This window comes from Panthera tigris (genome assembly GCF_018350195.1).
Source record: "Panthera tigris isolate Pti1 chromosome A1 unlocalized genomic scaffold, P.tigris_Pti1_mat1.1 chrA1_random_Un_scaffold_58, whole genome shotgun sequence".
Taxonomy (NCBI): domain Eukaryota; kingdom Metazoa; phylum Chordata; class Mammalia; order Carnivora; family Felidae; genus Panthera; species Panthera tigris.
This window is the reverse complement of record NW_024962143.1, coordinates 1-27,597: the sequence shown is the minus strand read 5'-3', so window position 1 is coordinate 27,597 and position 27,597 is coordinate 1. Positions and strand designations below refer to the sequence as shown.

General features: G+C 37.2%; 1 protein-coding gene across 4 annotated transcripts in view; it reads left to right on the top strand.

The window, feature by feature from the left end:
• Nucleotides 1-27,256, top strand: part of LOC102962413 (ankyrin repeat domain-containing protein 26-like) — a 138,698-nt gene extending 111,442 nt beyond the window's left edge. For all 4 annotated transcript variants that reach the window (XM_042977070.1, XM_042977069.1, XM_042977071.1 and 1 more), the window contains 9 exons: nucleotides 118-170; nucleotides 511-604; nucleotides 2,866-2,918; nucleotides 3,266-3,359; nucleotides 16,945-17,235; nucleotides 17,777-17,994; nucleotides 19,244-19,472; nucleotides 25,601-25,646; nucleotides 27,013-27,256. In XM_042977070.1, the coding sequence (XP_042833004.1) occupies nucleotides 118-170; nucleotides 511-604; nucleotides 2,866-2,918; nucleotides 3,266-3,359; nucleotides 16,945-17,235; nucleotides 17,777-17,994; nucleotides 19,244-19,472; nucleotides 25,601-25,646; nucleotides 27,013-27,032 (1,098 nt within the window). In that variant the 3' untranslated portion in view covers nucleotides 27,033-27,256. The remainder of the gene's footprint in view (nucleotides 1-117; nucleotides 171-510; nucleotides 605-2,865; nucleotides 2,919-3,265; nucleotides 3,360-16,944; nucleotides 17,236-17,776; nucleotides 17,995-19,243; nucleotides 19,473-25,600; nucleotides 25,647-27,012) is intronic.
• Nucleotides 27,257-27,597: the final 341 nt, after the last annotated feature.

Below are 27,597 nucleotides of genomic sequence, written 5' to 3'. Positions count from 1 at the left end.
CTCTCTCTCTCTGTGCCCCACTAAGTCAAAAAAAAAATAACATTTGGTTACAAAAACAGGTGATGGTGTTTTACTAGATTGTCAGTAGTTAAAATTATTTTTTTTTCTTTATTCTAGTTGCAAGAAGCAAAGGATCGAGAGGCAAAGGACATAAGACATGCAGAGGAGACGTAAGATCATATGCAAAAGTATAATTGAAACCTCACAGAAAATACCTTATTTATACAGCAGATAAGCAGTGTAGTACGAGAAATATACTTGTTATGCCAGTATATTATTGTTAAGCTGGATACAAAATCCAGCTTTGAGCTATTTTGAAATGCAAAATTGGGGATATTATATCTCTATTTTGCACCTTATCCACAAAACACAAGAAAAATGGCACAATTCCCAAATCTTCCTCTTGATACAACTTAAAGAATTTCTGTAAGACCCTCATTTGTTCAGATATTATATGGTATTGTTTTACACTTATGTGTGAGAATAATTATCTTAAGATCTGCATTTTAGGCTAGAAGTGCAAAATGCCAGACAGGAAGAAACCATCAAACAACAAGCGGCCCAAATTCAAGACCTTCAGAGCAACTTGTTAAAGAGAAGTTTGGTAAGTCGGTCTCTTAATGTCTGTCCTACTGAAAAGGAATCCGTATTTCACTAGGAGTAGTACATAAGAATGTTTTGGATCACATGGAAAGGCTCACTGATCCAAATATTTGGTTGATATTGTTGCTATTTGCTACTAGCGATGGAATTTTTCTATAGAGATGAAGTTGATTGAACTCATAATGATGTTTATAGTGAGATTTTCATAAAAACATTGTGAGAGTCTAAAAAAGCAACATTTTATATATACCACAGTGAGCGTTTGGTTTAGTCCACCTTTTGGCTACTGTTAATAACGCTGCTGTGAACATTGGCATACAAATGTGTGAGAGTCCCTGCTAATATTTTTCAGCGTGTTTCAAACTTCCGCACAATTTGAGTGATCATGTCATCTTGAATTCTGACTTTCTCTTGTAGTCTCAACCCTTCAGTGAGAGTTTGAGAACGGGTTATTTTAATGATGATTTGTTGTAATTTGTAATTACAAGTTTGCAATTTATTCTCTTCATCAAGAATGACTAGCAGGTCGTTATGCAAACGTCCTTCTCAAAGGAATGGACTTTTCTCTTTGTTGGATTTTGTAAAGGAAAAGAAACGCCAGTGAAAAAAGAGAAATGGCTGCTCTGTCAGGGTCTTACCTAGTAACATAGTGCTCCTACCATTGCAAGTTCAGAAACTCATTTTCTTTTTCCACTCACTTGAGTTAATCAGCCTTTCAGAGATTTCACAATTCAATCTCAGAAAAGACTAATGTGCCACTCAGGATTCTCATTTATTGATATGTAGTGAAACCACAACTGTTTTCCAAGCAGAACACTTAATGTCCTCGCACTCTCACCCTCCTTTGTAGGATTCTCATTGTAAATCCTAAGTGGGAGCAATGAGGTAGGTACACTGACCAACTCGTTTCTGTCAGTCGCAAAAGCTATATAATATACATGCAAGTTTCATTAGACAGCTATACCTGGAATTAGAACATTCTGTTGACTGGTCCTTTTTGTGGCTGAGGAGACATTAAAAATTATTTTCTTTTCTAGACGTCTTATAAATGAGTCATATAGTAACAGGGAACTTTTCATGCGAGTAACATGACTCTCTGTTGACCAGTCTTCTATGAATGCGAGTCCTAGGCATTGTCCTGCTACTGTGTCCTGAAGAAATCATTAGGGTCTCAAAAACTAAAATTTGTAAGGATATCCAAAACTGACGAAGCTTATTAAAGAATAACGAGGGATTTTCTGTAGATCCCCATAGAAAAGAATTAAGGTTATGGCATGAAATTGTCTGCCACTTTAAGGTGTTCCCTTGAAACAAAAACTTAGATAGCTTTCAGCCAACTCAGTCCATAGCTCTGACTTCTCTAGAAGGACCTATCATCTCCTGAATCCCCAAACCAGGGGCTACCTGGGTGAAGACATTTGATGCACACAATTTTGAGGTGAAGAATCTGGATTGGGAAGAAGAGGTAGCTCTAGCCAACTTAACCTTCCTAACAATATAGTCAAGTATGGGTCTGAAAGGAACTTCAGAAGACTTCCATATGTTGAAATCTCTATGGACTAAGAAATTACTCAAAAGGAAACAAAGACAAACCAGTGATCATCCAGCCCTTGTGATAAATGTCGTGTTATAAAGAAAAGTGAGACAAAGTATGCTGGTCAACATCCTAAGGGTAAGGGTGCCCCTTAAGACTCAAAAAGAAAGACACACTCAAAGTAACACTGAAAAGAGTCCAAATAAAATGTACACGATTAGCTGTTTACAAAGGTACTCCATGTCAAGTAATGATTTTTGAGTGTGCGGTTGAGGATGTTGTCTATGAGCACCTAGATGGAAGAGGGAAAGGTACACATGGCCTAGGTAAAGGGGCCAAAGCTGGAAATGTGAATTAGAGAATCTGGTTTTGAAGCCTTAAGAGCAATTCAAAACACAGATAGCAAGGGGCAAGGACTTAATGTCAGAGGTTGCCGTCCTTTAGAATTACGGTGACCACTCAGGTCATGATCCTAAACCCCACATCATGAGAGCGGTCATGAGACCAAGCCCCACATCAGGCTTCACCCTGAGCTTGGAGCCTGCCTACAATTTTCTCTGTCTCTACCTCTGCCTCTATTCCCCACTTGTGCATGTTTTCTCTCTCTCTCTCTCTCTCTCTCTCTCTCTCTCTCTAAAGTAAAAAAAAAAACATTTAGTTACAGAAACAGGTGATGGTGGTCTACTAGATTGTCAGTAGTTAAAATTATATTTTCTTCCTTATTTTAGTTGCAAGAAGCAAAGGATCAACATGCAGAGGCCATAAGATATGCCGAGAAGATGTAAGATCATATGGAAAAGTATAATTTAATCCTCAAAGAAAATAGCTTGATTTTTATAAAGCAGATAAGCAATGTAGTATGATAAATGTATTAGTTATGCCAGTATATCCTTGTTAAACTGGATACAAATTCCAGCTTTGAGTTATTTGGAAATGCAGAATTGTGGCACATTTTATCTCAATTTTGCACCTTATCCACAAAAGACAACGAGAAAAATGGCTCAATTGCCAAATCTTCCTCTTGATACAATTTTAAGAATTTCTGTAATCCCCTCATTTGTTCAGAAATTGTATGGTACTTTTGTAAATTTGTGTGTGATAATAATTACCTTAAGATCTGCATTTTAGGCTAGAAGTGCAAAATGCCAGGCCAGAAGAAACCATCAATCAGCAAGCGGCCCAAATTCACAATCTTCCGAGCAACTTGTTAAGGACAAGTTTAGTAAGTCAGTCTCTTGATGTCTGTCCTACTGAAAAGGAATCCTTATTTCAATAGGTGTAGTACATAAGAATGTTTTGGATCATATGGAAAATCTCACTGATCAAAATTTTAGGTTGATATTGTTCCTACTGGCTACTAGCAATGGAATTTTTCTATAGAGATAAAGTTGATTGAACTCATAAAGTAATGATGTTTATAGTGAGATTTTCATAAAAACATTGTGAGAGTCTAAAAAAGCAACATTTTATATATACCATAGTGAGCGTTTGGTTTAGTCCACCTTTTGGCTACTGTTAATAATGCTGCTGTGAACATTGGCATACAAATGTGCGAGAGTCCCTGCTAATATTTTTCAGCGTGTTTCAAACTTCCGCACAATTTGAGTGATCATGTCATCTTGAATTCTGACTTTCTCTTGTAGTCTCAACCCTTCAGTGAGAGTTTGAGAACGGGTTATTTTAATGATGATTTGTTGTAATTTGTAATTACAAGTTTGCAATTTATTCTCTTCATCAAGTATGACTAGCAGGTCGTTATGCAAACGTCCTTCTCAAAGGAATGGGTTTTTCTCTTTGTTGGATTTTGTAAAGGAAAAGAAACGCCAGTGAAAAAAGAGAAATGGCTGCTCTGTCAGGGTCTTACCTAGTAACATAGTGCTCCTACCATTGCAAGTTCAGAAACTCATTTTCTTTTTCCACTCACTTGAGTTAATCAGCCTTTCAGAGATTTCACAATTCAATCTCAGAAAAGACTAATGTGCCACTCAGGATTCTCATTTATTGATATGTAGTGAAACCACAACTGTTTTCCAAGCAGAACACTTAATGTCCTCGCACTCTCACCCTCCTTTGTAGGATTCTCATTGTAAATCCTAAGTGGGAGCAATGAGGTAGGTACACTGACCAACTCGTTTCTGTCAGTCACAAAAGCTATATAATATACATGCAAGTTTCATTAGACAGCTATACCCGTCAGGGGAATTAGAACATTCTGTTGACTGGTCCTTTTTGTGGCTGAAGAGACATTGAAAATTATTTTCTTTTGTGGACGTCTTATAAATGAGTCACATAGTAACCGGGAACTTTTCCTGTGAGTAACATGACTCTCTGTTGATCAGTCTTCTATGAATGAGAGTGCTAGGCGTTGTCCTGCTACTGTGTCCTAAAGAAATCTTTAAGGTCTCAAAAACTAAAATTTGTAAGGATATCCAAAACTGATGAAGCTTATTAAAGAATAACGAGGGATTTTCTGTGTATCCCTATAGAAAGGGATTAAGGTTACGGCATGAAATCATCTGCCATTTTAAGGTGTTCCCTGTGAAACAAAAACTTAGATAGCTTTCAGCCAACTCAGTCCATAGCTCTGACTTCTCTACAAGGTCCTTATCTCCTGAGTCTCCAACCAGAGGCTTCCTGGGTTGAGAAAATTTTTGGTGGGGCGGGGGGCGTTACTCTTTTTGTTGTATCTTTAGTTTTATTGTTTTTACATTTGCATCCCAATTAGTTAGCATTTAGTGAAGCAATGATTTCAGGAGTAGATTCCTTAATGCCCCTTGCCCATTTATCACATCCCCCCTCCCACAACCCCTCCAGCAACCCTCAGTTTGTTCTCCTTATTTATGAGTCTCCTGTGTTTGTCCTCCTCCCTGTTTTTGTATTATTTTTGTTTCCCTTTCATTTTGTTCATCTGTTTTGTCTCTTAAAGTCCTCATACGAGGGCATCATATGATTTTTGTCTTTTTCCGACTAATTTCACTTAGCATAATACGCTACAGTTCCATCCACGTAGTTGCAAATGGCAAGATTCCTTTTTTTTGATAGATATAGATAGATAGATAGATAGATAGATAGATCACATCTTTTTTTAATTTTTTTAACGTTTTACTCATTTTTGAGACAGGGGAGACAGAGCGTGAACAGGGGAGGGTCAGAGAGAGGGAGACACAGAATCTGAAACAGGCTCAAGGCTCCCAGCTGTCAGCACAGAGCCCGATGCGGGGCTCGAACCCACGAACCGTGAGATCATGATCTGAGCCCAAGTCAGAAGCTTAACTGACTGAGCCACCCAGGAACCCCAAACATCTCCCTTTTAACGTGATTATTATTCATTTCTGTATTGTCTTTAAAGAACTAATCCATTCTTTTGCCCGTTTTTATATTGGATTGTCTTTTCATTATTGGAAGAGTTATTTAAATGTCCTACATGCAAATCCCTTAGTAGATATGGGATTTTCAGGTATTTTCTCCTATTTAGTCACTTGCCTTTTCACTTTCTTGATGGTGATATTTGAAGCATAGTAGTTTTTAATTTTGATGAAGTAAACTTAATCTGCTTTTGTCTTTTGGTGTCATGTGTAAGAAATCATTGTCAAATCCAGTCACAAACATATACACATAAGCTTTTTTCTAAGAGTTTTATCATTTTAGCTCTTAGATTTTAAGTTAATTTTGTATATATGCTATGGGGTAGAGGTCTCATTTTATTGCTTTGCATGTGGATATCCATTTGTCCCAGTACCGTTTGTTACAAAGACTAGTCTTATTCCATTTAATTGTCTGTCACCCTTGTGGAAAATCAGTTCACTATAATGTGAGAGTTTATGTTTAGATTCTCAATGTTAATACATTGATCTATATGTCTGTCCTTATGCCAGTACCATAACAAATTTTATGAAAACTTTTTCTGTGTTATCTTGCAAATTACCAGTCACTTATGTAATAATAAAAAGTCAACGTAGTAGAACTGAACTTTGCTCCTATAGAGATTTTTGTTTCTTGAAGGACCCTTTCGCCAGCCTTTGCCTTGCTGACCCCATGACTCGATGTGAAGTCAGGCTCAAAAAGATAAAATGCTCTTTCTTTAGTGTGTTCAGACTTTTATTTATTTATTTATTTATTTATTTATTTATTTATTTATTTATATTTATATATTTTTTAGAGCGGGCACAAGCATGACGAGGGGGTGTGTAGGGAAAGAAAGAGAGAGAGAGAGAGAGGGAGGGAGGGAGAGAGAGAGAGAGAGAGAGAGAGAGAGAGAGACACGAGAGAATTTTTAGCAGGCTTCACACTTAGTGTGGAGGCTGACAAGGGTCTTGATCCCATGACCCTGGGATCATGACCTGAGAGGTTGAGGCTCAACTGGCTGAGCCACCCAGGTTCCCCGCCTGTGCAAACTTTTAGTGTCTCAGTCAGTGCTGCCCACTTTCATTTCCATCAAATCTTGGCCATAGGATCTCTTGACTCAGTCTACTACAGTTTACTTCATTATATTTTATTATCTCATTATAATGCATAGACTCATCCATGGTTTTCACCACCTAGGAAGGAAAAGATTAACTCTAGGCTATTCCTCTTTCCTGTTAAGCAATCTTGCTAACCCATCATCTTGCAATTCACAATGAGATCCTCTTCTGACCTGGTTCTTGTGTGTAACACTGGTGTTAATCCTGTTCTTGGCACAGATCATACTTTCTTGGAAAACACAGTAGCCTGTTTCCCCTTCTTTCACTTGAATAGAAAGATATGCTTAGCTATATGTTTTAGCTCAGCGTATAACTAATGGAATAAACATTATATCATTCAAATAATACAGCTGTACAAATTGCGGTAGTATTAAGTTGATTTATCAGAGACAAATACTAGATTGGTAATTTGAATGACAACAAACTTTTGAAGCCAACTTGTATGCTATGGAGAAGCATTGTGGGACAACACAAAGATGAAGTGATCTTACCTCCCCACACAAAGAAGGTTGGAGTAAGGTAAAGGAGAATGTGCAGTTAATTTAAGTAGTGCCAAAGGACAGTACATTTGTTTTGCTACTGAAAAGATGAGAAATGATTCCATGACATTCTCTTTATTTCCTCACCGAGGAAAGGAGAATGAAGATTGAGTATTCAATGGATTAAAAAATACTCAAAGCTGCCTATTTCCTTTAATTGAAATCAGACCAAAGGCCCAATTTTGGTTATCAAATTGACTCTTTCTAGTTTTTCAACTATTGTGCTTCAAATCGTATGTCTCTGTGCTTCTACCTTAACTTGAGGGGACATTCTAAAGAGGCATTCCTGCCTACTTGTAAGAATTGTTGGAATTGAAGGGAATCTTAGAAAAAGGTCTTAGAGACAGGAAGAAGGCAGAGGAGTAGGAGGACTCTAGGCTTGCCTCATCCCACGAATACAACTAGATAACAATCAGCTAACCCTAAATACCCCAGAAATCGACCTGAAGACTGACAGAACAAACTCCACAACAAAAGGGAGAGAAGAGGCCACATCAAAGAAGGTCCTTGATGCAGAAATGTCATCTAGAAGAGAAACAGATCCTGGCTTCTGCAGAGGGGAGGGAGTCGAGGTTGTGGGTAAGGGTGAGAGAGAGAAACGAACAGGGGAACACACAAAGAGAACATTTCCCCATAGCCACTGGCTTGGAAAACAAGAGGGCCTGCATTTCGTGAGTTCTTGCAACCAGTAGTGCATAAAGTCTGGAGTTTTAAAGGGCATCCAATTTAGCTGGTTTAGAGCCCTGAGGTACTCCACTGCTCATGGACAGAGGGCAGGCAAACAATGTGGGAGCATATAGCATAGGTACAGTGGTCTGAAGAGTGCCTGGGGCACACAGTCAGGAGATTAGTTGCTCTTCTCAGAGCACGTCCCTCAGAGGCAAAGTCCAGAGAGACCTGTCTGTAGGAACAAAGCCGCTGGCTGGCACCATCTCCTTCTCCTGCCGCTCACCACAAACATAAAGCCACCTGCAGGAAGCAGTGCATTGCTAACACTGGTTACCTAACTTGCTTACACCAAACACCACCCCCTTGCACTCTGGTGGAACTATCTTTCTCAATCACTCTTGCTTGAGTCCCAGCACAGCAGACCCCTCCCCCAGAAGACCAGGACAAATGCCTGCCCACACCACATCTCCCAACCAGAGAGTTTCCCTTGGCCTCAGTTCCAGTAGAGGTGGTGACAGGTCTCATTTCATAAGCAGACCAGAGCACACCTAGTTAAAACCCGCTACCTTCAGGCCAGGGACCAAACACTCACCAGACCAGGCAAGGAGAGCCTCTGCAGACAACTGGCCTAAAGGATAGCATAGCCAGAACACAACAGCAGAACACATGCAGCACACACTGGTGACACTCCCTGAAGTGCTAGACCCTGGGCATTACATGACGTCTTTTTCCTAAGTCCATTACTTTCGGGAGCAGGTGACATAACCAGCTTCTCTAACACACAGAAGCTGGCAGATACTTAGACAAAATGAAAAGACGGAAGCATTTTTCCCAAATAAAAGGACAGGATAAGGCCATGGCCAGAGACCTAAATGGGACAGGTATAAATAACACGCCTAAGGGAGAATTTAAAACCATGATCATAAGGATATTCACTGGACTTGAGAAAAGAATGGAAGACATCCGAGAGACCCTTACCACAGACATAAAAGAGTTGAAGAATCAGAGATGAAGAGTGCAGTAAAAATGAACAGCAACCTGGAAGAAGCAGAGGAACAAATTAATGACCTAGAAGACAAAGTAATGGAAAACAGTGAAGCTGAAGAAGACAAAGAAGAATTATCCAATGCAAGAATAGACTTAAGGCACTCGTTGACTCCGTCAAATGAAAAAACATTCATATGATAGGAGTCCCAGAAGAAGACAGAGAGAAGGGGACAGATAATTGATTTGAAGACACAATAACTGAAAAAATCTGTAATGTGGAGAAGAAAACAGACATCCAGATCCAGGAGGCACAAAGAACTTCCATCAAAGTCAATACCCAAGACATGTGGTAATTAAATTTGCAAAATATACTGCTAACATCTTTTTTTTTTTTAGTGTTTTGTTTTTTGTTTTTTTTTTTTTTTTTTTTTCTGTGACAGAACGCAGACACAAGCAGGGGAGGGGCAGAGAGAGAGAGAGAGAGAGAGAGAGAGAGAGAGAGAGAATCCCAAGCACTCTGTGTGCTGTCAGTGCAGAGCCCACTGGAGGGCTTAAACCCACGAACTGCGAGGTCACGACTTGAGCTAAGATCAAGTCATGCTTCACCGACGGAGCCACGCAGGCGCCCCACTGCTACAAATCTTAAAAGCAGCAAAACAAGTCATTCACTTCCAAGGGAAAACCCACAAGGCTAGCAGGAGATTTTTCAACAGAAACTTTGCAAGGCAGAAGGAAATGGCATGATATATTCAAAGTGCTGAATGAGAAGAATCTGCAGCCAAATATACTCTATCCAGTAAGGCTATCATTCATAATAGAAGGAGAGATAAAGAATTTCTCAGACAAACAAAAATGGAAGGAGTTTGTGACCACTAAATCAGCCTGTAAGAAATATTATCGGGGAATCTGAGTGGAAAGGAGAGATCAAAAGTGACAGTATAAAGGCAAGAAATGTAAAAGCAGTAAAAATGTATATTTCTGTAAAAAAAATCTTCAAGGAATGCCCCCAAAAAGGATATACAATATTAATAACTTATCAAAACATGGGGAGGAGAAAAAAATGAGCTCTAACTTAAGTGACCATCAATTTAATATAGACTGCTACACGCAGAAGAGGTGATATACAAATTAATGCTTATCATATACCAAAACCCACTAATAACCATGCAAAGAATAAAGAGAAAGAAATCCAAATATATCATTAAAGCAAATTAGAAAGACATCAAAGAGGGAAAAACAATAAAGGATTTGAGAAAATCTCCAGAAACAACCACAAAACAAGTAGTAAAATGACAATAAATAAATACCTGTCAATAATTACTTTGTATATTAATGGAATAAACACTCCAAACAAAAGACCTAGGGTGACGGGATGGATTAAAAATCAAGACCCATCTGTATGCTGCGTATAAAAACCTCATTTTAGACATAAAGACACCTGAACATTGAAAGTGAGGGGATGCTTGCACTGTTGGTGGTAATGCAAACTGGTGCAGCCACTCTGGAAAACAGTGCGTAGGTTCCTCAAAACAATTGAAAATCGAACTACCCTACGACCCCTCAATAACACTACTGGGAATTTATGCAAAGGATACAGGAGTGCTGATTCATAGGGGCACATGTACTCCAATGTCTATAGCAGTGCTTTCAACAATAGCCAAATTGTGGAAAGAGCCTAAATGCCCATCAACAGATGAATGGATAAAGAGATGTGGTTTATATATACACTGAAATACTACCTGGCAAGGAGAAAGAGTGAAATTGTGCTATCTCTGGCAATGTGGATGGAACTAGAAGGTATTATGCTATATGAAATAAGTCACAGAAAGACAGATATCATATGTTTTTGCTCCTATGTGGAACTTGAGAAACGTAACAGAAGACCGTGGGGGAAGGGAAGGGGAAAAATAGTTACAAACAGAGGAGAGGGGCAAACCATAGGAGAATCTCAAATGCAGAGAAAAAATAGAGGGTTGATGGGGGGCAGTGGGTAAGAAGGGAAAGTGGGTGGTGGGCATTGAGGAGGGCACTTGTTGGGATGAGCCCTGGGTGTTGTCTATAAGTGATGAACCACGGGAATCTACTCCCAAAACCAAGAGCACACTATACACACTGTGTTAGCCAAGTTGACAATAAATTCTATTAAAAAAAATGAAAGCGAGGGGATGGAGAAAAATTTATCACGTTAAAAGAAAAAATAGCGATACTTTTGTTAGACAAAAGAGTCCTTAAAACAAAGACTGTGGGGCACCTGGGTGCCTCAGTCATTTGAGCGACCGACTAGGTCTTGGCTCAGGTCATGATCTTATGGCTGGTGGCTTTGAGCCCATGTTGGGCTCCAGGCTGACAGCATGGAGGCTGCTTGAAATTTTCTCTCCCCCTTTCTATGTCCCTCCCCAACTCTGTCTCTCTCAAAATAAATAAACCAAAAACAAAGACTGTAGCAAGAGCCAAAGAATGCTACTGTATCATAATAAAGGGTACAATCCAATAGGAAGATCTAACAATTGTAAATATTTATGCACCCACCAAGAGAGCACTCAAGTACATAAAACAATAACCAACATAAAGGAACTAATTGATAATAAGACAGTAATAGGGTACTTTAACACCCCATTTACATCAACAGATCTTTAAAAAATCACCAAAAAATACATCTTAACAGAAAATCACCAAAGAAACAATGGCTTTGAGCCATACAGAGAAAGACAGATATCATATGTGTTCACTCTTATGTGGATCCTGAGAAACTTAACAGGAATCCACTGGGGAGGGGAAGGAAAAAAAAAAGATGTTAGAGTGGAAGAGAGCCAAAGCATAAGACACTCTTAAAAACTGAGGACAAACTGAGGGCTGATGGGGGGTGGGAGGGAGTGGAGGATGGGTGATGGGTATTGAGGAGGGCACCTGTTGAGATGAGCACTGGGTGTTGTATGGAAACCAATTTGACAATAAATTTCATATATTTAATTAAAAAAAAAAGAAAAAGAAACAATGGCTTTGAATGACAGAGCGGACCAGATTGGATTTAAGAGAGTTTTTTCAGAACATTCCATCTTAAAACAGAATACACGTTGTTTTCAACTGTACATGGACTATTCTCAAGAATGGATCAAAAAAAAAAAACAGGCCTAAATTATTAAAAACAATACATGCAGGTTAAATAACGTGCTACTACACTGGAATGGGTTAAGCAAGAGATACAAGAAGAAACTTAAAAAAAATACGTGTATACAAATGGAAATAAAAAAAAAAAAAAGAAAAACAATGGTCTGAAACCTTTGATATGCTGCAAAAGTGGTCCTAAGAGGGAAGTACATAGCAATATAAGCCTACTTCAAGAACCAAGAAAAATTTCAAACAACCTAACCTTACACCTAAAGGAGCTAGAAGAAGAACAACAAATGAAGCCTGAAGCCAGCAGAAGAGAGCAAGTAATAATGATCAGAGCAGGGGGCCCTTGGGTGGCTTAACTGGTTAAGTGTCTGACTCTCGATTTTGGCTCAGGTCATGATCTCACAGTTGTGAGATCGAGCCCCATGTTGGGCTCTCTGCTGGCAGCATGGAACCTGTCTGAGATTCTCTCTTTCCCTCTCTCTGCCCATCCCCCACTCATGTGTGGTCTCTCTCAAAATAAAATTAAAAAAAGAGATTAAAGCAGAAATGAATGATAGACAAACAAAAAACAGATAATACTAGAACAGATCAATGAAACCTAGAGCTGGTTCTTTGTAAAAATTAATAAAACTGATAAGGTGTTAGCCAGAGTAATCAACAAGAAAATAGAAAAGACCAAAATAAATAAAACCACAAATGTGAGAGTAGAAATAAGAACCAACACCACAGAAATACAAACATTTATGAGAGAATATTGTGAAAAAATGTATGCCAACAAGTTGGACAACTTAGAAGAACTGAATAAATTCCTGGAAATATATAACTTACCAAAGTAAAACAAGAAGAAATAGAAAATTTGAAAAAAAAAATCAATAACCAGCAAGGAAACTGAATCAGGAATCAAAAAACTCTCAACAAACACAAGTCTAGGACCGGATGCCTTCAGACGTAAATTTTAACATGTAAAGAAGAGCTAATACAAAAAAAAAAAAAAAAAAAAAAAAAAAGAAAGTTTAACCTGTCCTTTTCAAATTGTTCCAGAAAAACATAAAAGGAAGGGAAACTTCCAAATTTATTCTATGCCAGCTTTACCCTGATACCAAAACCAGATAAAGACACCACAGAGAGAATTACAGGCCAGCATCTCTGATGAACATGCAAAAATCTTCAACAAAATAAGCAAACTGAATACAACACTACATTAAAAAATCATTCACCGGGGGCAGAGGCAGCTGGGTGGCTTAGTGAGGCAAGCATCCAACTTCAGCTCAGGTTATGATCTCATGGTCCGTCGGTTTGAGCCCAGTGTCAGGCTCTGTTGACAGCTTGGACCCTGGAGCCTATTTCAGATTCTGTGTTTCCCTCTCTCTCTGTCCCTCCCCTGCTTGTGCTCTTTCTCAAAAATAAAGAAACATTAAAAAAATCATTCAATCATTCACTATAACCAAATGGGATTTATCCCTGGTTTGCAGGGGTGGTTCAATATTTGCAAATCAATGAATGTGATACCTCATATTAATTTTTAAAAAAGCATAAAGTCATATCATTGCAATAGATGCAGAAAAATAATTTGACAAACTATAACATCCATTCATGATACAAACTTCAACAAAGTAGGCTTAGAGGAACCATACCTCAACATAATAAAGGCCATATATAGAAAATGAGCAGCTAATATGATCCTAGCTGGGGAAAAACTGAGACAAAAACTTCTTAGATCTTGCTTCTCGTTATCTGCTTCTTCTCATTAGCACCATTGGTTGTTAGTAAATTAATCTTAACATTTATTACATCCTACTTTAATGGAGACCAATTTCTCCTATACAGGTTTATGTGTCTTATCTCTTTTTTTTTCATCCACTTTTCAATTTATCATTTTTGTTTTTTTTTCTTAACAAACTGCCCAAAGGTTAGATTTCTTTTGTTCACAAATCTGTTAGGAAAAGTGTGGCCAGGACAGCTAGTCTCTGCCCCGCTCAGCTTCAGGTGGGGCAACTGAAAGGTTTGGGGTTGGATCCATTTGAAGATTTGTTCACTAACGTCTGGTGGTTGATGCTGGCTGTTGCCTGGGACTTCAGTTCAGGAGGCAGCAGAAACACTTAAACTGACACACCTAGACCCTCTTTGTGGCCTAGGCTTCCTCACTAGATGGGGAGCTAGATTCCAAGTAAGCAGCCTGAGATACAGAGCAAGGAAGAAGCTGTATCGCCTTTTGTCACCTAGGCTTGGAATACACACAGGATCATAGTCACATATTCTGTTCATTAGGAGCACGTCACTAAGGTTGTTCCATGGCCTTTTTTTAAATGGAATTAATATTTAAAACCTATGTACACCTTTAAAAAGCAGTATACTTTACCCACTGGCCACAAATGTTTGTATTCCTCCCACCTGAAAAATACATTCACTCCCCTCCCCCTCCAATACCTCCTTGCAAGTCTCAGTTATCATGGCCTCAGGTTCAGGGCTTGAGTCCAAGATCTTACCATCTTAATCAGGTGCAGTGGGGATAAGCTGCCTGGGTTATGGTATCTCAAGTATAGCCCCTTGAGTGCAAGTGTTCTCAATATGAGGACTTGAGAATGAAAGAGACAGTTATTTACCACTCACAAATGCAACATTCTAGTCAACTGCTGAAGACTCACCCATTCAGAAAAAGAAGATGGGAAGCACCCTAGTCCATAAGAGTTTTGAAATATAGCCTGATGCATGCTGTCAGTTCTTAAGTTAGGACTTAATCCTAACCACGGGAATACTTTCTCCATGTCTCTTCCCTTTCTTTACTCCTTGAGCTCTTGGTTCCTTCCTTTTCATAAGGAATGACCTGTATTTGTAGCCGTTTTTTCATCCTGCTTCCTCCCTGTGGGACTTCTAAGACCCAAAGGCCTCATTTCATTTTGCACTATTTGGTCTCTTTTAGCCCAAGTTAGCAAATAGTATGCTTGCTACTATATATCTCTTACCTTTTTTAGTTTTCTGTAAATATTACTGGATTTCATGCCGTGTTTTAGCAAAGCGACCCTCCCAAGTCCTTTTGAGATAAGCTTTTCGCTTCAGGTTTCCTGCGAAGCTCTTATAGGACATTGCCTTTAAAATTCGTCTACTCTTGGGGCTCCTGGCTGGCTCAGTTGGTAGAGCATGTGACACTTGATCTCTGGGTGCTGAGTTTAAGCCCCATGTCGGGTGTGGAACCCACTTTAAAAAAAATCTTATACTCTTAAGATCCTTAAAGAAATTGGAGGCATACCTTAAATCTTTCTGTTTTCCTGGTAGCACCCTGGAGTTTCTCTTAACCCAAAAGCCATTTCTTTATTTTAGCATTATTTGACAGTTCAACGTGTAGAGAGGCTGTAAATGAGAAACAGATGCTTGAACCCAGTAAGTCCTGGTTCCTTTCAGTTGCATAGTCTTTCTTTATTTTCTCTTTCCTATCCGTTTTACTTTCAGGTATTTTGTAGCATGACTTCCCTTTCCTCCAGTGTCATTTTCTTCACTTGCTTAGAAACCCTTGCTGTCAGCCTCTTCACAGGCCATCAGGTTTCCACTAAGAGTCTTGTGGAGGCCCTTTTTGGGTCTCATTCTTACGCTTTTCTACATCTTTCCAGGTTCGACCTACCTCCTGGTTCAAAGGAAGTTTAGTTTTAGGGTTTTTTTGAATAGCAGCACACCATTTTTAGTATCAGTATCTGTGTTAGTAATTTACTGCTGCATAATAAGCCACCTCAAAACCTAGTAGTTCAAAACAGCATTTCTCTTGTTCACCAATCATTAGTTGCGGCAAAGCAGAGTAGGGCAACTCATTTCTTCTTCATTTGGCATCAGCTGGCATAACTGGAAGCTGGAGACTAGAATCATCTAAAGGCTTGTTCATGCACGTGTTTGGCTGTTGAGGCTGGCCTTTGGCTAGGACGTTGGCTAATCTCAGCTGGAGTATCTACATGAAGACTCACTAGGTAGCCTGGGATTCCTCACAACGTGGTGGCTGCGTTCTAAGGGTGAGCTTCCCTAGAGAAAGAAAGTCAGATGGAAGCTGTATCACATTTTCTAAGCGGGCCTTAAAAATCACAGCAGTTCTGCATATTCTGTTCACTAGAAACCAGTTACTGAAGCCAGCATATATTTAAGGGGAGGGATTTTCACAGAAGTATCAACGAATTTATAAAACCAGCACATCCACTCACCTTGTCTTACCAATCATATAGAATGGATGGAAGTCCTTCCCAACTCAGCATCACTGAAATTCCAGCCAGTTATGTTGTTGTTTTTGTTTAATATGATCTCTTATTTTCTAGAAAGTAACAACGGATAACAAGATAACAGTATTGAATTAAATTTTTTTTTAGCCTCAAAAAAGTATGTGGATCATCCAATTAAAGTTTTATACTGGGAGATGTGATTTCTTAACACATCCTGGAGAATCATTTCTCCTGGGAATGCACTTCAAATTAGCATAAAACATTTGCAGTTCAGAAACAGGCCGTGGCATTAGAAGCATTACTTATAGATTCATGAATTAGAGTCTTATTTCCAGAGTCTTACCTTGGGACGTATTTTTTGACTTGGGCATACATAAGTCAATATGACATTGCTAAAAATTCTTTAAAAATTATGGAGTGTTAAGATGGGGGAAGGGCTAAGAGACTTTCTCCTAAGAGGGGACTTATTTTATGAAAGAAAGATATGAAAAAATCATAGAAAAATAAAAGTATAGAATCAAGTGCAAATGTTGTGTAGTAAAGAGAATGATAGCAAAGATCTATTTCAGTAACACCTGATGGCTTTAACTTGGCCCTTGATTTTCTGAGTTGTTTAAGGTTCCACATTCTAAGACAGGTAACATTTCATTGCAAATGAGTTTATTTAAAAATTTGAGTGCCTGGCTGGCTCAGTTACTCTTGATCTTGAGATTGTGAGTTCAAGCCTCACACTGGGCGTAGAGATTACTTAAAATCTGAAAAAAAAAAAATTTCATAGTAGTTTTGAGTTAGACTCTTTTCACTCCCTTCCAAACTATAGTGTTTTATTCATGCAGGCTGATGTCCTTACAACAGAACTGGAAACTACATCTTCAAAATGTCTACACCTGGATGCAAAAAATCAAGTTCTTCAACAAGAGTTATTATCAGTGGAAGCTTTCGAAGAAGAACGTGAAAAACTAGAGAGCAACAACAAGAAGTTACAGCAAGAAGTAGTAAAATTGAAACAATTTATGGAAATGAATATGGTAGAACGCAGTCAAGTGGAGCAGTATAAACGGGAGATTGAAGAAAGAGCACGACTGGACATAGTAGAAAAATTACACGAAGTCAACCTGTTTTTACAGGTTAATTGATTGATCTGTAATGTGCTTTAATTCATTTCACTGCAAATTACATTTTGGATAGATGTATTGTAGGGGTTTCCTCTACTTGCTTTATGGTAATTTGTAGATTTCTGGAGGCATTTGTTCCTCCCTTTAAAGATTTCAGTTTTCATCATTATTCCTACAAAATCGAGAGGATAAGAAACAATGATGATTTAAACAACTAGTCTCACTATTAAGAGGAAAAGAAAAATTATGATTTAAAAATTCCACTGTACTTGGATTATTCTTAAGTTTATTGTTGACTTTTAAAATTTTCTCATTGATTCTATTATTTGAATTATCAGATTGAGTGAATACTAATACAGGAATGATTGAACTTTAATTTTATAAATCATATTTAATTCAGTTGACATTGGTGATAAATATTTTACACTTGAGCTTTTTTGCATTTAAAATTTCTCTCTGAAACATTGACTCAGAACTAAAGGAAACAGGTATAATTAATTATTCAGATTATACCTATTTTGAAACTATCCTGTTAATTTTTGTTTTTCATTAGGCACAAGCAGCAGCTCAAGAAAACTTGGACCAGTTAAGAGAAAATGCTCATGCTTCAACGAGAAGTCAAATGGAACTTAGAATTAAAGATCTGGAATCTCAGCTCTCTACAATGAAGATGTCTCAAGAAGATTCTACTAAAACAGAGTTGGAAACCTACAGGCAACTCTACCTAGAAGAATTAAAACTTAGAAAGTCCTTGAGAAATAAGCTGAACAGGTAAGTCAAAACAGAATCATAGACAAGAAATTTAGCTTATTAATTTGCCTCTAAAGCATAATTTCTGTGGAGCCAAGATCATGAGATGAGTAGGAAGTGAAAGCCAACTAGATTGTGTCATTTTGGAAAATGAGGTTTCTAAGTGAACTTACCTTTGCAATGTTAGTCCAGGACAGTTTGCATCCCTCCTCTTTTTTTCGGTTTTACAGGACCTCTTCCCCCACCCCACCCCCCCCGCACCCCCCGCCCTGTATATTTTCCATTGATCGGATCTGCTAGTCTTTAAGTGCATTGTTCAAAGCTTTCTCATTTAGAAGCATATTATTATAAAATTGCTTGTCAGAATTACCCGAGATAGAAATGTCGATGAGTTTCTTTTTGGAAGATTACATCTTTAACCTAAAAGGTCAAGTACTACTACTACTCATCCTGGCAGCTTGGTACATTTATTCTCTTCATTGTGATCTTTGGTATGATTACTAGAGTGGGCCTTGAGGCAAACCATCCTTTATGCTTTTTCTACTTTACATAAAGGCATCCAGGTGAAATACAGAAAGACTCACACAGGGCTGAAGGGTAGTGTAATTCCCAAAGTGGCTAAAAAGAGCACCATGGTGGGAGGGAGGCATGTGGAAGACTGAAGACAGAAAGGGCAGACTCTGCCTCCAGTGCCTTGGTAACTGTTATAAGCTAATTGCCTCTGTAGCTGTTTTAGTTCTTTCTGATCACATCTCTGTCATCTACTATCTCCCCTAGAGATTGTTGGTCTCAATGATTCCTCAGTGTCAAATGCTCAGTTTCTTTGAGATAATAAGTGAGATGTACAAGAGTGGTGAAAGCAAACGCTTGAAAATGTCTTTGAGGGATGGTTTAGTTTTATATCTATAAACAGGTTTACTAAATATAAGTATGTATATATAATGGCATCCTGAAGCATCCTGTCAGTACAGCCACTCCAGAAGACAGCAAGTATTATTTGTTAAGCCATGTACATCACTGATAGCCACTTCTCTCCCTTCCCTAATTTGAATTGTTAGTAAGGAATCCCCCTGGAAACATAAGTATTTCTTTAGAACAATTTTAAAAGTATAATTTTAGATAGTAGGTGTGCTCCGTCACATGTTCAGTATTAAAACACTATTCAATGGCAAATGCTATTTACTATTATGGAAACTTAAAAAAAAATGTATGTTATTTAGGAATGATTTAGGGAAAAAGAAAATGTATTCGTGTTTTTTACTCTTCCCAGGACTAATGAGAGACTGTCAGAGAGCAATACAAAACTTCTTGTGGAGACACAGCAGCACCAAACTTTACTCAGGACCCTTACTATGAGCCCAGGCCTGGAACCACCTTATTGTGGACATTTTGAAAATAATTTAGTGCTCAATGGGAACCTTACTCCAAGAGGAAACTTAGTGATTCCTACCTTAAACCCACGGCCGTCATATGACGACAGGGAGACTTCCTTGTGGAAGGTTAGTTATATTATCTGTTTTAGTTTGGGTTTCAGATATCTGATATAGTTGTTGCTTTTAATTTGGCGAAATTCTGAGTTGTTTAAGTAACTAACACATACGAAGTAAAAGTCAGCATTATATGTGCTAAGAAAGAACTGAGGTAAATTATATATATATATATATATATATATATATAAAATATATTGTATAATATATATTATATTTATATAATATTAATATAATTTCAATATAATAAAACATAATATGTATAATATATTATAATATAATATATACAATATTTAATATAATATTAATATATAATGTTAATTATATAATTATATAATATTAATATATAATACATATTATATATTATATATATATATATATATATATATATATATATATTAGTCCCTTGATCTTTCATTTCTAAGAGATACTTATTTTTATTTTATTTTAGCAAGAGAATGACTGAGTGCATGCAGGGGAGGGGCAAAAGGAGAGGGAGAAAGAGAATCCCAAGCAGGTTTCATGCTCAGCACAGAGCCGAATGTGGGGGTCGGTCTCAAAACCATGAGATCATGACCTAAGTCAAAAGCAAGATTTGGACACTAAAAACAACTGAGCCACCCAGGTGTGCCAAAAGAGACAACTAGCATTAACTGTATTCAGTAAATATAACTAAACTTACCCATGTTAAATTTCTTGAAAAGCTTTCATTTAAATTTGATTTTAGAAAGTAAATGTTATTGCCTGGTAACCACAGGTACACTTAGATGCTTGGACTTATTTTCAGTTGGCAGTGGTTCATTAACATTTGAAAGTTTTGCTATAATCCAGTTTGTCCAACCCTGTATGTCAGTGAATGATCACCCTCCAAACACTTAACGACATATGAATGTTTACTATTTAAAAGAATCCAGGGGGGTGCCTGGGTGGCTCAGTCAGTTCAGCCTCTAACTCTTGATCTCAGCTCAGGTTTTGATCTCAGGGTCATGAGTTCAAGTCCTGCATTGGGCTCTACGCTAAGCATGGAGGCTACTCTAAAAAAAAAAAAAAAAAAAAAAAAGAATCCATGATAAGTCCTTTTTATGAATTAAATCAACTTGTAACACTAAAAAGGTAAATTTCTCTTTTAAGTTAAAAGTGTTGCTATTTTCTTACACGAGAATACATCTTTAATTGCTTTCTTATTTATGGCACTTTTTTTTTCTTTTTCCTTTTTTTTTTGACTTATACCACCTTTGTTTCTATTTTTATAAACTATCTTGATGAGTGATTATAGAGCATTTTATAAATAGCTAAATCAAGCAAATATTTGAGTTTTTTAAATGAAACTTTTATTTCTTCAAATGAGTTCTTTGCCCCTTTGTCTTTTCTTTTTCTGGAACCCCTGGAATGCAAGTATTATTACACTGCATGTTGTCCCACAGGTCCCTTAACCTAGCCTCATTTTGAAAATTCTTTTTTCTTTTTGTTTTTCGGCTTGGATGATTTCTACTATCCTGTCTTGCAAATTGTTGATCTGTTCTTCTGCATCTTCTTATCTGCTGTTGATTCCCTCTAGTGTATTTGTCATTTCTGTTATTGTATCCTTCAGCTCTGATTGGTTCTTTTTTATATTTTCTATCTCTTTCTGATGTTATCACTGGATCCATTCATTCTTCTCCCAAGTTCACTAAGCATCTTTATGACTGTTACCTTGAACTCTTTATGAGGTACATTACTTATCTCTGTTTCACTTAGTTTTTTTTTCTTAGGTTTTGTCATGTTCTTTCATTTGGAATGTATTCCTCTGTGTCCTCAGTTTGTCTGACTTTCTATGTTTGTTCCTAAAATGGTTCCTTTCAACTTTTTCTCTCTTTCAAGTGAGCGATGCTTTTGAACAATGTACGTTAGTTATGAAGTCAAGGAAGAAGAGAATGTTTCTGTCAGTGTTGTCTAGTCATTTTTCTCGGTGGAACTGTGACAGGTGACACTGGGTAGGCGGCAAGTAACCCTGCTCTTCTCTTTCTAAATTCAGAACACAGGAGACAGGGAGATGGAGAGAAACTTAGTAGCTTTATTACTAATACACACTAACAAGTTGGAGGATATGATTTAGGTTATGTTAGCCACTTTGGGCTTCCTCCCAAATTGGGCACTTCCCCACACAGTTGTAAATTGAGGAAACAAATGCTTGACCCCCACCCCGGGGGCCGGGTGCTTACCACAGAGCTGAGAGCAGACCCAAATTCATGTTACTGTGGGCAGGCACATCTTTTCAAAGAGGAGATTCAGAAACGCATAAGCACTGCTTAGCTCCTTCTCCCAATTTCACCCGTTAGGTAAGTCTCCCTTCCCGTCGGGAGGGAGACAGAGATAAGTCCACATGTGAGAAGTGAAGGTTCACCTATAATTTCCGACTGGATTTAAATTATAAATAAAGTGAATTGTGTCTTTTGTACATACCAACGAATGATGAAAGGTTAGGCAGAAGCATGCTAGAAGGGAAAGAGAAATCTGTGTTGGGTTTTAAATTTTGCTATAAATAACCACACCATGGGTTCACTCATTTGTTGATTGATTTTGATAAAACAAATTTTCTTTGGAAGGAATAAGTAATGCTTTCAGGAAGAATTTCCTCAGTTTCAGCTTGCTTGCTTCACCTAAAGATTTTCTCTTTAAAGTTCTCTGTCCTGTGGTTTAAGAAAGTTGTGCTTGTGGTGCCTGGGTGGCTCAGTCAGTTAAGCGGCCGACTTTGACTCAGGTCATGATCTTGCGGTCCGTGAGTTTGAGCCCCACATCGGGCTCGGTGCTGACAACTCAGAGCCTGGACCCTGGTTCAGATTCTGTGTCTCCCTCTCTCTGACCCTCCCCCGTTCATGCTCTGTCTCTCTCTGTCTCAAAAATAAATAAACGTTAAAAAAATGCTTTTTAAAAAAATAAAAAAGTTGTGCTTAAAAATTGACTGCTACTCAAAGGAGTTAACATAATTTCTGTTCCTTTATTTTCATTCATGACTTTAAAATTTGTAATTTAGTTAGAGAGCTACTATTGTGTGCCTCATACCTAAGCATTACTGAGCCACATGACAAAGTTTTATGTATTCATTTTCTCTGAGTTATACTTAAAATACACGTATTTTTCCTGACCATGAGGAAGTAACTGGCATAGAACTCTAGGCTTGGTAAGACCACAAGTGTAGTCCTGGTCTGCATCTAGTTGGATTCATGACCTCAGGCAAAGTACACTCTCTCTGAGCCCTTTTTGTCTATTACGCAAAATTCGGGACTTTGACTAAATTAGTGACTTTTATACCTTCGAAATAATTTTTTTCAAAGAATAGAATGTATTTTTTGCATTAAACTGTATTGTGTAAAACAGAGAGAATTAGAGCTGTCTAACTAAAGGAGAGATGGAGACTACGGCTGTGACTTCCTTGTCCCTCACTCCTGCAGTGTCCCCAACCGAACCTTAGATTTCTATGGGCCATATTTGAATGCTAACAGTTAATGAGAAAATCCTTCTAATTAAAAATCCTTTAAAAATGTTCTTTGAATTAAAATTTGCTGATATATAGTTTTTCTGTGTATAATTTTCTCACCCTCTTATATTTCTGATCAATGGAAAGGTATACACAAAAGTACACATGTGTTCTTATTCATGGACTTGAAAGCTATTTTCACCATCGAAACACAGTTTTTACCTAGAAATAAACATAAAGGTCACAGAGGTAAATATTTAGGAAAAGAGCTTTTGGGGAAAAGATGCAACATTACCTTGGTAGCTCCTTAAGTCATGTCATATAAAAAACGTGGTTTATATTTTATATCGTATTTATTAATGGTAACATAAAATTGTTTGAATAAAGCCTTCACCCATCATCTGGTATTGAGTTATTAATTTTATAAGTCTGTATAGTCATGTTGTCCCATTCATTTTATAAGGCCTGAATATAATGCCTGAATATAATGTCAAAAAAGTGTTATGGTTCCTCAAAAACTTAAAAATAGATATTCATTAATTCCACTACTGCGTATTTACCCAAAGAAAATGAAAACACTAATTTGAAAAGTTGTATGCATCCCTATGTTTATGGAAATATTGTTTGCGATAACCAAAATAGGGAAGCAACCTAAGTGTCCATGGAGAGATGAATGGATAAAGACAATGTGTAATATGTATACAATGAAATATAGCTCAGCTATCAAAAAGAATGAGATCTTGCCATTTGTGACAACATTGATAGACCTAGAGGGCATTATGCTAGGTGAAATAAATCAGAGAAAGACAAATAAATACCATGTGATTGCACTTACATGTGGAATATAAAAAAACAAAACAAGTGAACAAACAGAATCATAACTACAGAGGACAAATTGGTGGTTGCTAGAGGGGAGGTGGGTAGAGAGGTATGGGCAAAATAGGTGAAGGGGAGTAAGAGGTACAAATTCCAGTTATAAAGTAAATAAGTCACAGGAATGAAGAATACAGCATATGGAATATCGTCAATAATATTGTATTAATGTTGTATGGTGACAGAGGGTAACTACACGTACGGTAGCAAGCATAGCATAGTGTATACAATTGTCCAATCTGAATTTGTATACTGAAAAACTAGTGTAACATTGTATGTCAACTATACTTCAATTAAAAAAAGGTATTAGGGAAAACAGTCTCTGAAAATATTGGGAAACATGTCAGCCAAAACATTTGTCCTCACACCCAAATTTGTAGACATTGGAATCCTTATCACCACAGTGTTGATTATGTCCTGTACACTATTTTGGAGCCCGTTTGGGGCATTCAGGGAGAGGCTACCTTGTCTAAGAAAGATATAAATAAGAACATTCTAGACAGGAACAGTTGTAATATACAGTTGACCCTTGACCAACATGGTTTTGACCTGTGCGGGTCTACTTTACTTACACATGGATTAGTTTTGGATACTGTACAGTACTGTAAGTGTATTTCTTCTTCCTTCCGTTTTTCTCAATGTCATTTTTTGCCCTAGCTTATTCTACTGTACAAAACATGTATGAATCCACTGTTTATGTTACCGGTAAGGCTTCCAGTCAACAGTAGGCTATTAGTAATTAAGTTTTGGGGGGATGAAAAATTATATACAGGTTTTTGACTATACCCCACCCCTGTGTTATTCATGGGTCACCTGTAGTTGGAAATATTCGTACACATTTCATCAGTGGATTACCATAACTTTAATAAGTCAAGTGTTTCAAAACTTGGTCCTAATTTGGAGAAAGGAAACAAAGTTACAATTGAATATTGTATATTGTTTTCCTTATCTCTAATGGAGAAAGTTATAAATCAGAAGCTAAGTTTTGAAACTGTTGTAACCCTCTATTTTTCCTTTCTTCAAAGAGATTTTCTGAAATCTTTGTGTGCCTATGAAAGGAAATAAGTGTTTTAGTCATAATACAGATAGCAAAACATTTTTACTCAATTTTTGCCAGTGGAATTTCCACATGACAGTAAGACAGTCCCACTTTCTTCATTTTATATGTATTTAAGAGTCAGTCCTGAAAAATTAACAGCAAAAAGCATTCCTTCAAATTTTGTTTTTCTACAAGTGAAAAAATGGAAAGCCCATTTTAAGGAACAATTCATTAAGGTAAAAAACTGATTAAACTTTCATAAATGGCAGTTTTTCTAATCATTTCCAAGCAATAATTCACTATACAATATGATTCTTGTTTAAACTTTTTTGTACCAGTAAGATCCAACATGTTTCAGAGATTATACATATTCAATAGATCAATATTAATTATGCTTTTTATCAGTCTCACTTAAATAGCATTATATATATATAATGTACACATATTATTATATATATTAATATAATACACATAATATATTATATATATAACATACACATATTATATATACGTGTACACACACACACATGTATATATGTATACATCTGTGTGTGCGTGTATGTATGTATCTGTTCTCCGTTATCTAAAACTAAAATAAAATAGGTAGGAATTTATTTTATTCATGTGATAGTTTTTCTGTTTAAGCAATCCCTAACTTTGGTTTAATCTCTGCAAGTATTATTTCAAGACCACATGTCCTAAGCTATATATAATTCCTAACATGTCTTTTGTTTACCCTACACATTCTAAATAATATTTGCCTTATTTCAGACGCAGCGGGAGTTGGAGAAAAGAATAACCAGAGCACTAGAAGAAGGTATGTTGCCAAAATGTATGAAGTTAGATATCATTGATATCTGAAATAAACTATAAATAGTAAATGGCATCCCTTTCCATTGTGTGGATAATAGATACTACATTCACATTTTTTTGTACATATAGAATAAAAAATGTAAAAGCATGAGCATAATGAAGAACACACTTCTTCCTCATTTAGTCCTCATGTGTCATAGCTCTTTTAAAATCTCCCACAAGTCTAGGGGCACCCAGGTGGCTCAGTCGGTTGGGCGACTGATTTCAGCTCAGGTGGGTTCAGGCCCCACAGAGGGCTCTGTGCTGAAAGCTCGGAGCCTGGAGCCTGCTTCAGATTCTGTGTCTCCCTCTCTCTGTGCCCCTGCCCGCTTGTGGTTTGTCTCTCTCTCAAAAATAAATAAACGTTAAAGAAGTTTTTTCAATCTCCCTAAGTCTATATATCTGTTATTATTTCTGGCGACAATCTTCCTTCACTGGTGCCATCCCTATGGAACTGTCAACCTGCACAAGTCTCAGAAAAGGTGTGCTTTATCAAATTGTTGTTTCTGCTAGTGATAGAAGACCCAAAAAGCCAAAGTCATCTTAGTAATGCTTGGTTAAGTAATTAGAGGTCATATAGCTGTCATCGACAGGTAACGGGTTTCAATCTTCACTCATTGATTTTGTCATTGCTTTTGCCCTTGGGTAAAACTTCAACTTCCTTAGCATGGAATGAAAACACCCAAATCAGTTTGCTCTTGCCAGATGATTCAGCCTTGTCTCTCACTCTTTGCCCTACTCTGCTGCTTTGCTCTAGCACCTTGTCAAACTAAACTACCCATAATTGCACAAGTGTTCTTCCTCACTTCTAGCTCTTTGTATGTGCTTCTTCCCTCTACCTAGCATACTTTTTCCTTGTCCTTCAGGTATCAGCTGACATATCACCTTCACCAAAGAGCAGACAATATTGACACAAAACTGGGATGTCCCTTCCATATGTTCCAGTAGTGCTGTGTTTTATACCTGTCACTTACATCTGTATACTTGGCTCTGTTTGGAAATGCCTGTTTGATTTTTCCGTTTATAGTTTATGATTGTTCAGGGTGGACTGTGTCCTCATCTTGTAATTTCACCTTGTAATGAAAAAAACAGAAACTCTGATATTTATCCACAATAGCAATTAATTCAGTGTGCAACCCTGAGCAAAACATATTTAATACTAATCTTGGGTTTCATATTGCAGTTGTACGTAGGTATTTTTCATTTTTCTTAACACTCATAAAGGCCCCAACTTTCTTTTTCTTTTCTTTTCTTTTCATCTTTTTTTTTTAAATCACTTGTAGTGAAAAATATTTTGGAGAAAGAAGATAATTCTTTCTTTTCCTTTTCAGCTGCTGCCGAATTTGAATGAGGATCCTTTAGAACTCCTTTAGTATCTACTGATGATTCAATTCTAAATCAAGATCCAGTATGGAAAGCGTCACGAGAATATGTACAGATTTTGAACAAAAATTATGTGATTTGAAAAATAAATAGAAAAAATTTACTGGATGCTTACAAAACATTTTCATTGTTTCCCAATTGAACACACTATATGGAAAAGTCTTGATTAAAGGAAAATGTTTTTGTATCATATGTGTGTAATGAAAATCTTTATAATATTTTAAACTATGTTTCTTGGCATCTCATTAACTTTTAAGCACATTTTGTACGTGGAAACCAGCACTAGAGGGTTTTACATACATCAGACTGCTCCACTACCAGCGGTTTGAACAGCACCCAAACAACCAAGTTGTCATTAATACTTCAGTAGTGTTCATGGATGGCTTTTTGTATTTTCCAATTTTTATGACTATATGTGGGTCTAAAGATTTAGACATTATTTTGATGTATTCCTGCTATGGCTATTGCCAATGTTTGTACATATTACAATTTTTTATAGTGCCATAGAACCTATCTATAATTTTAATTGTAAA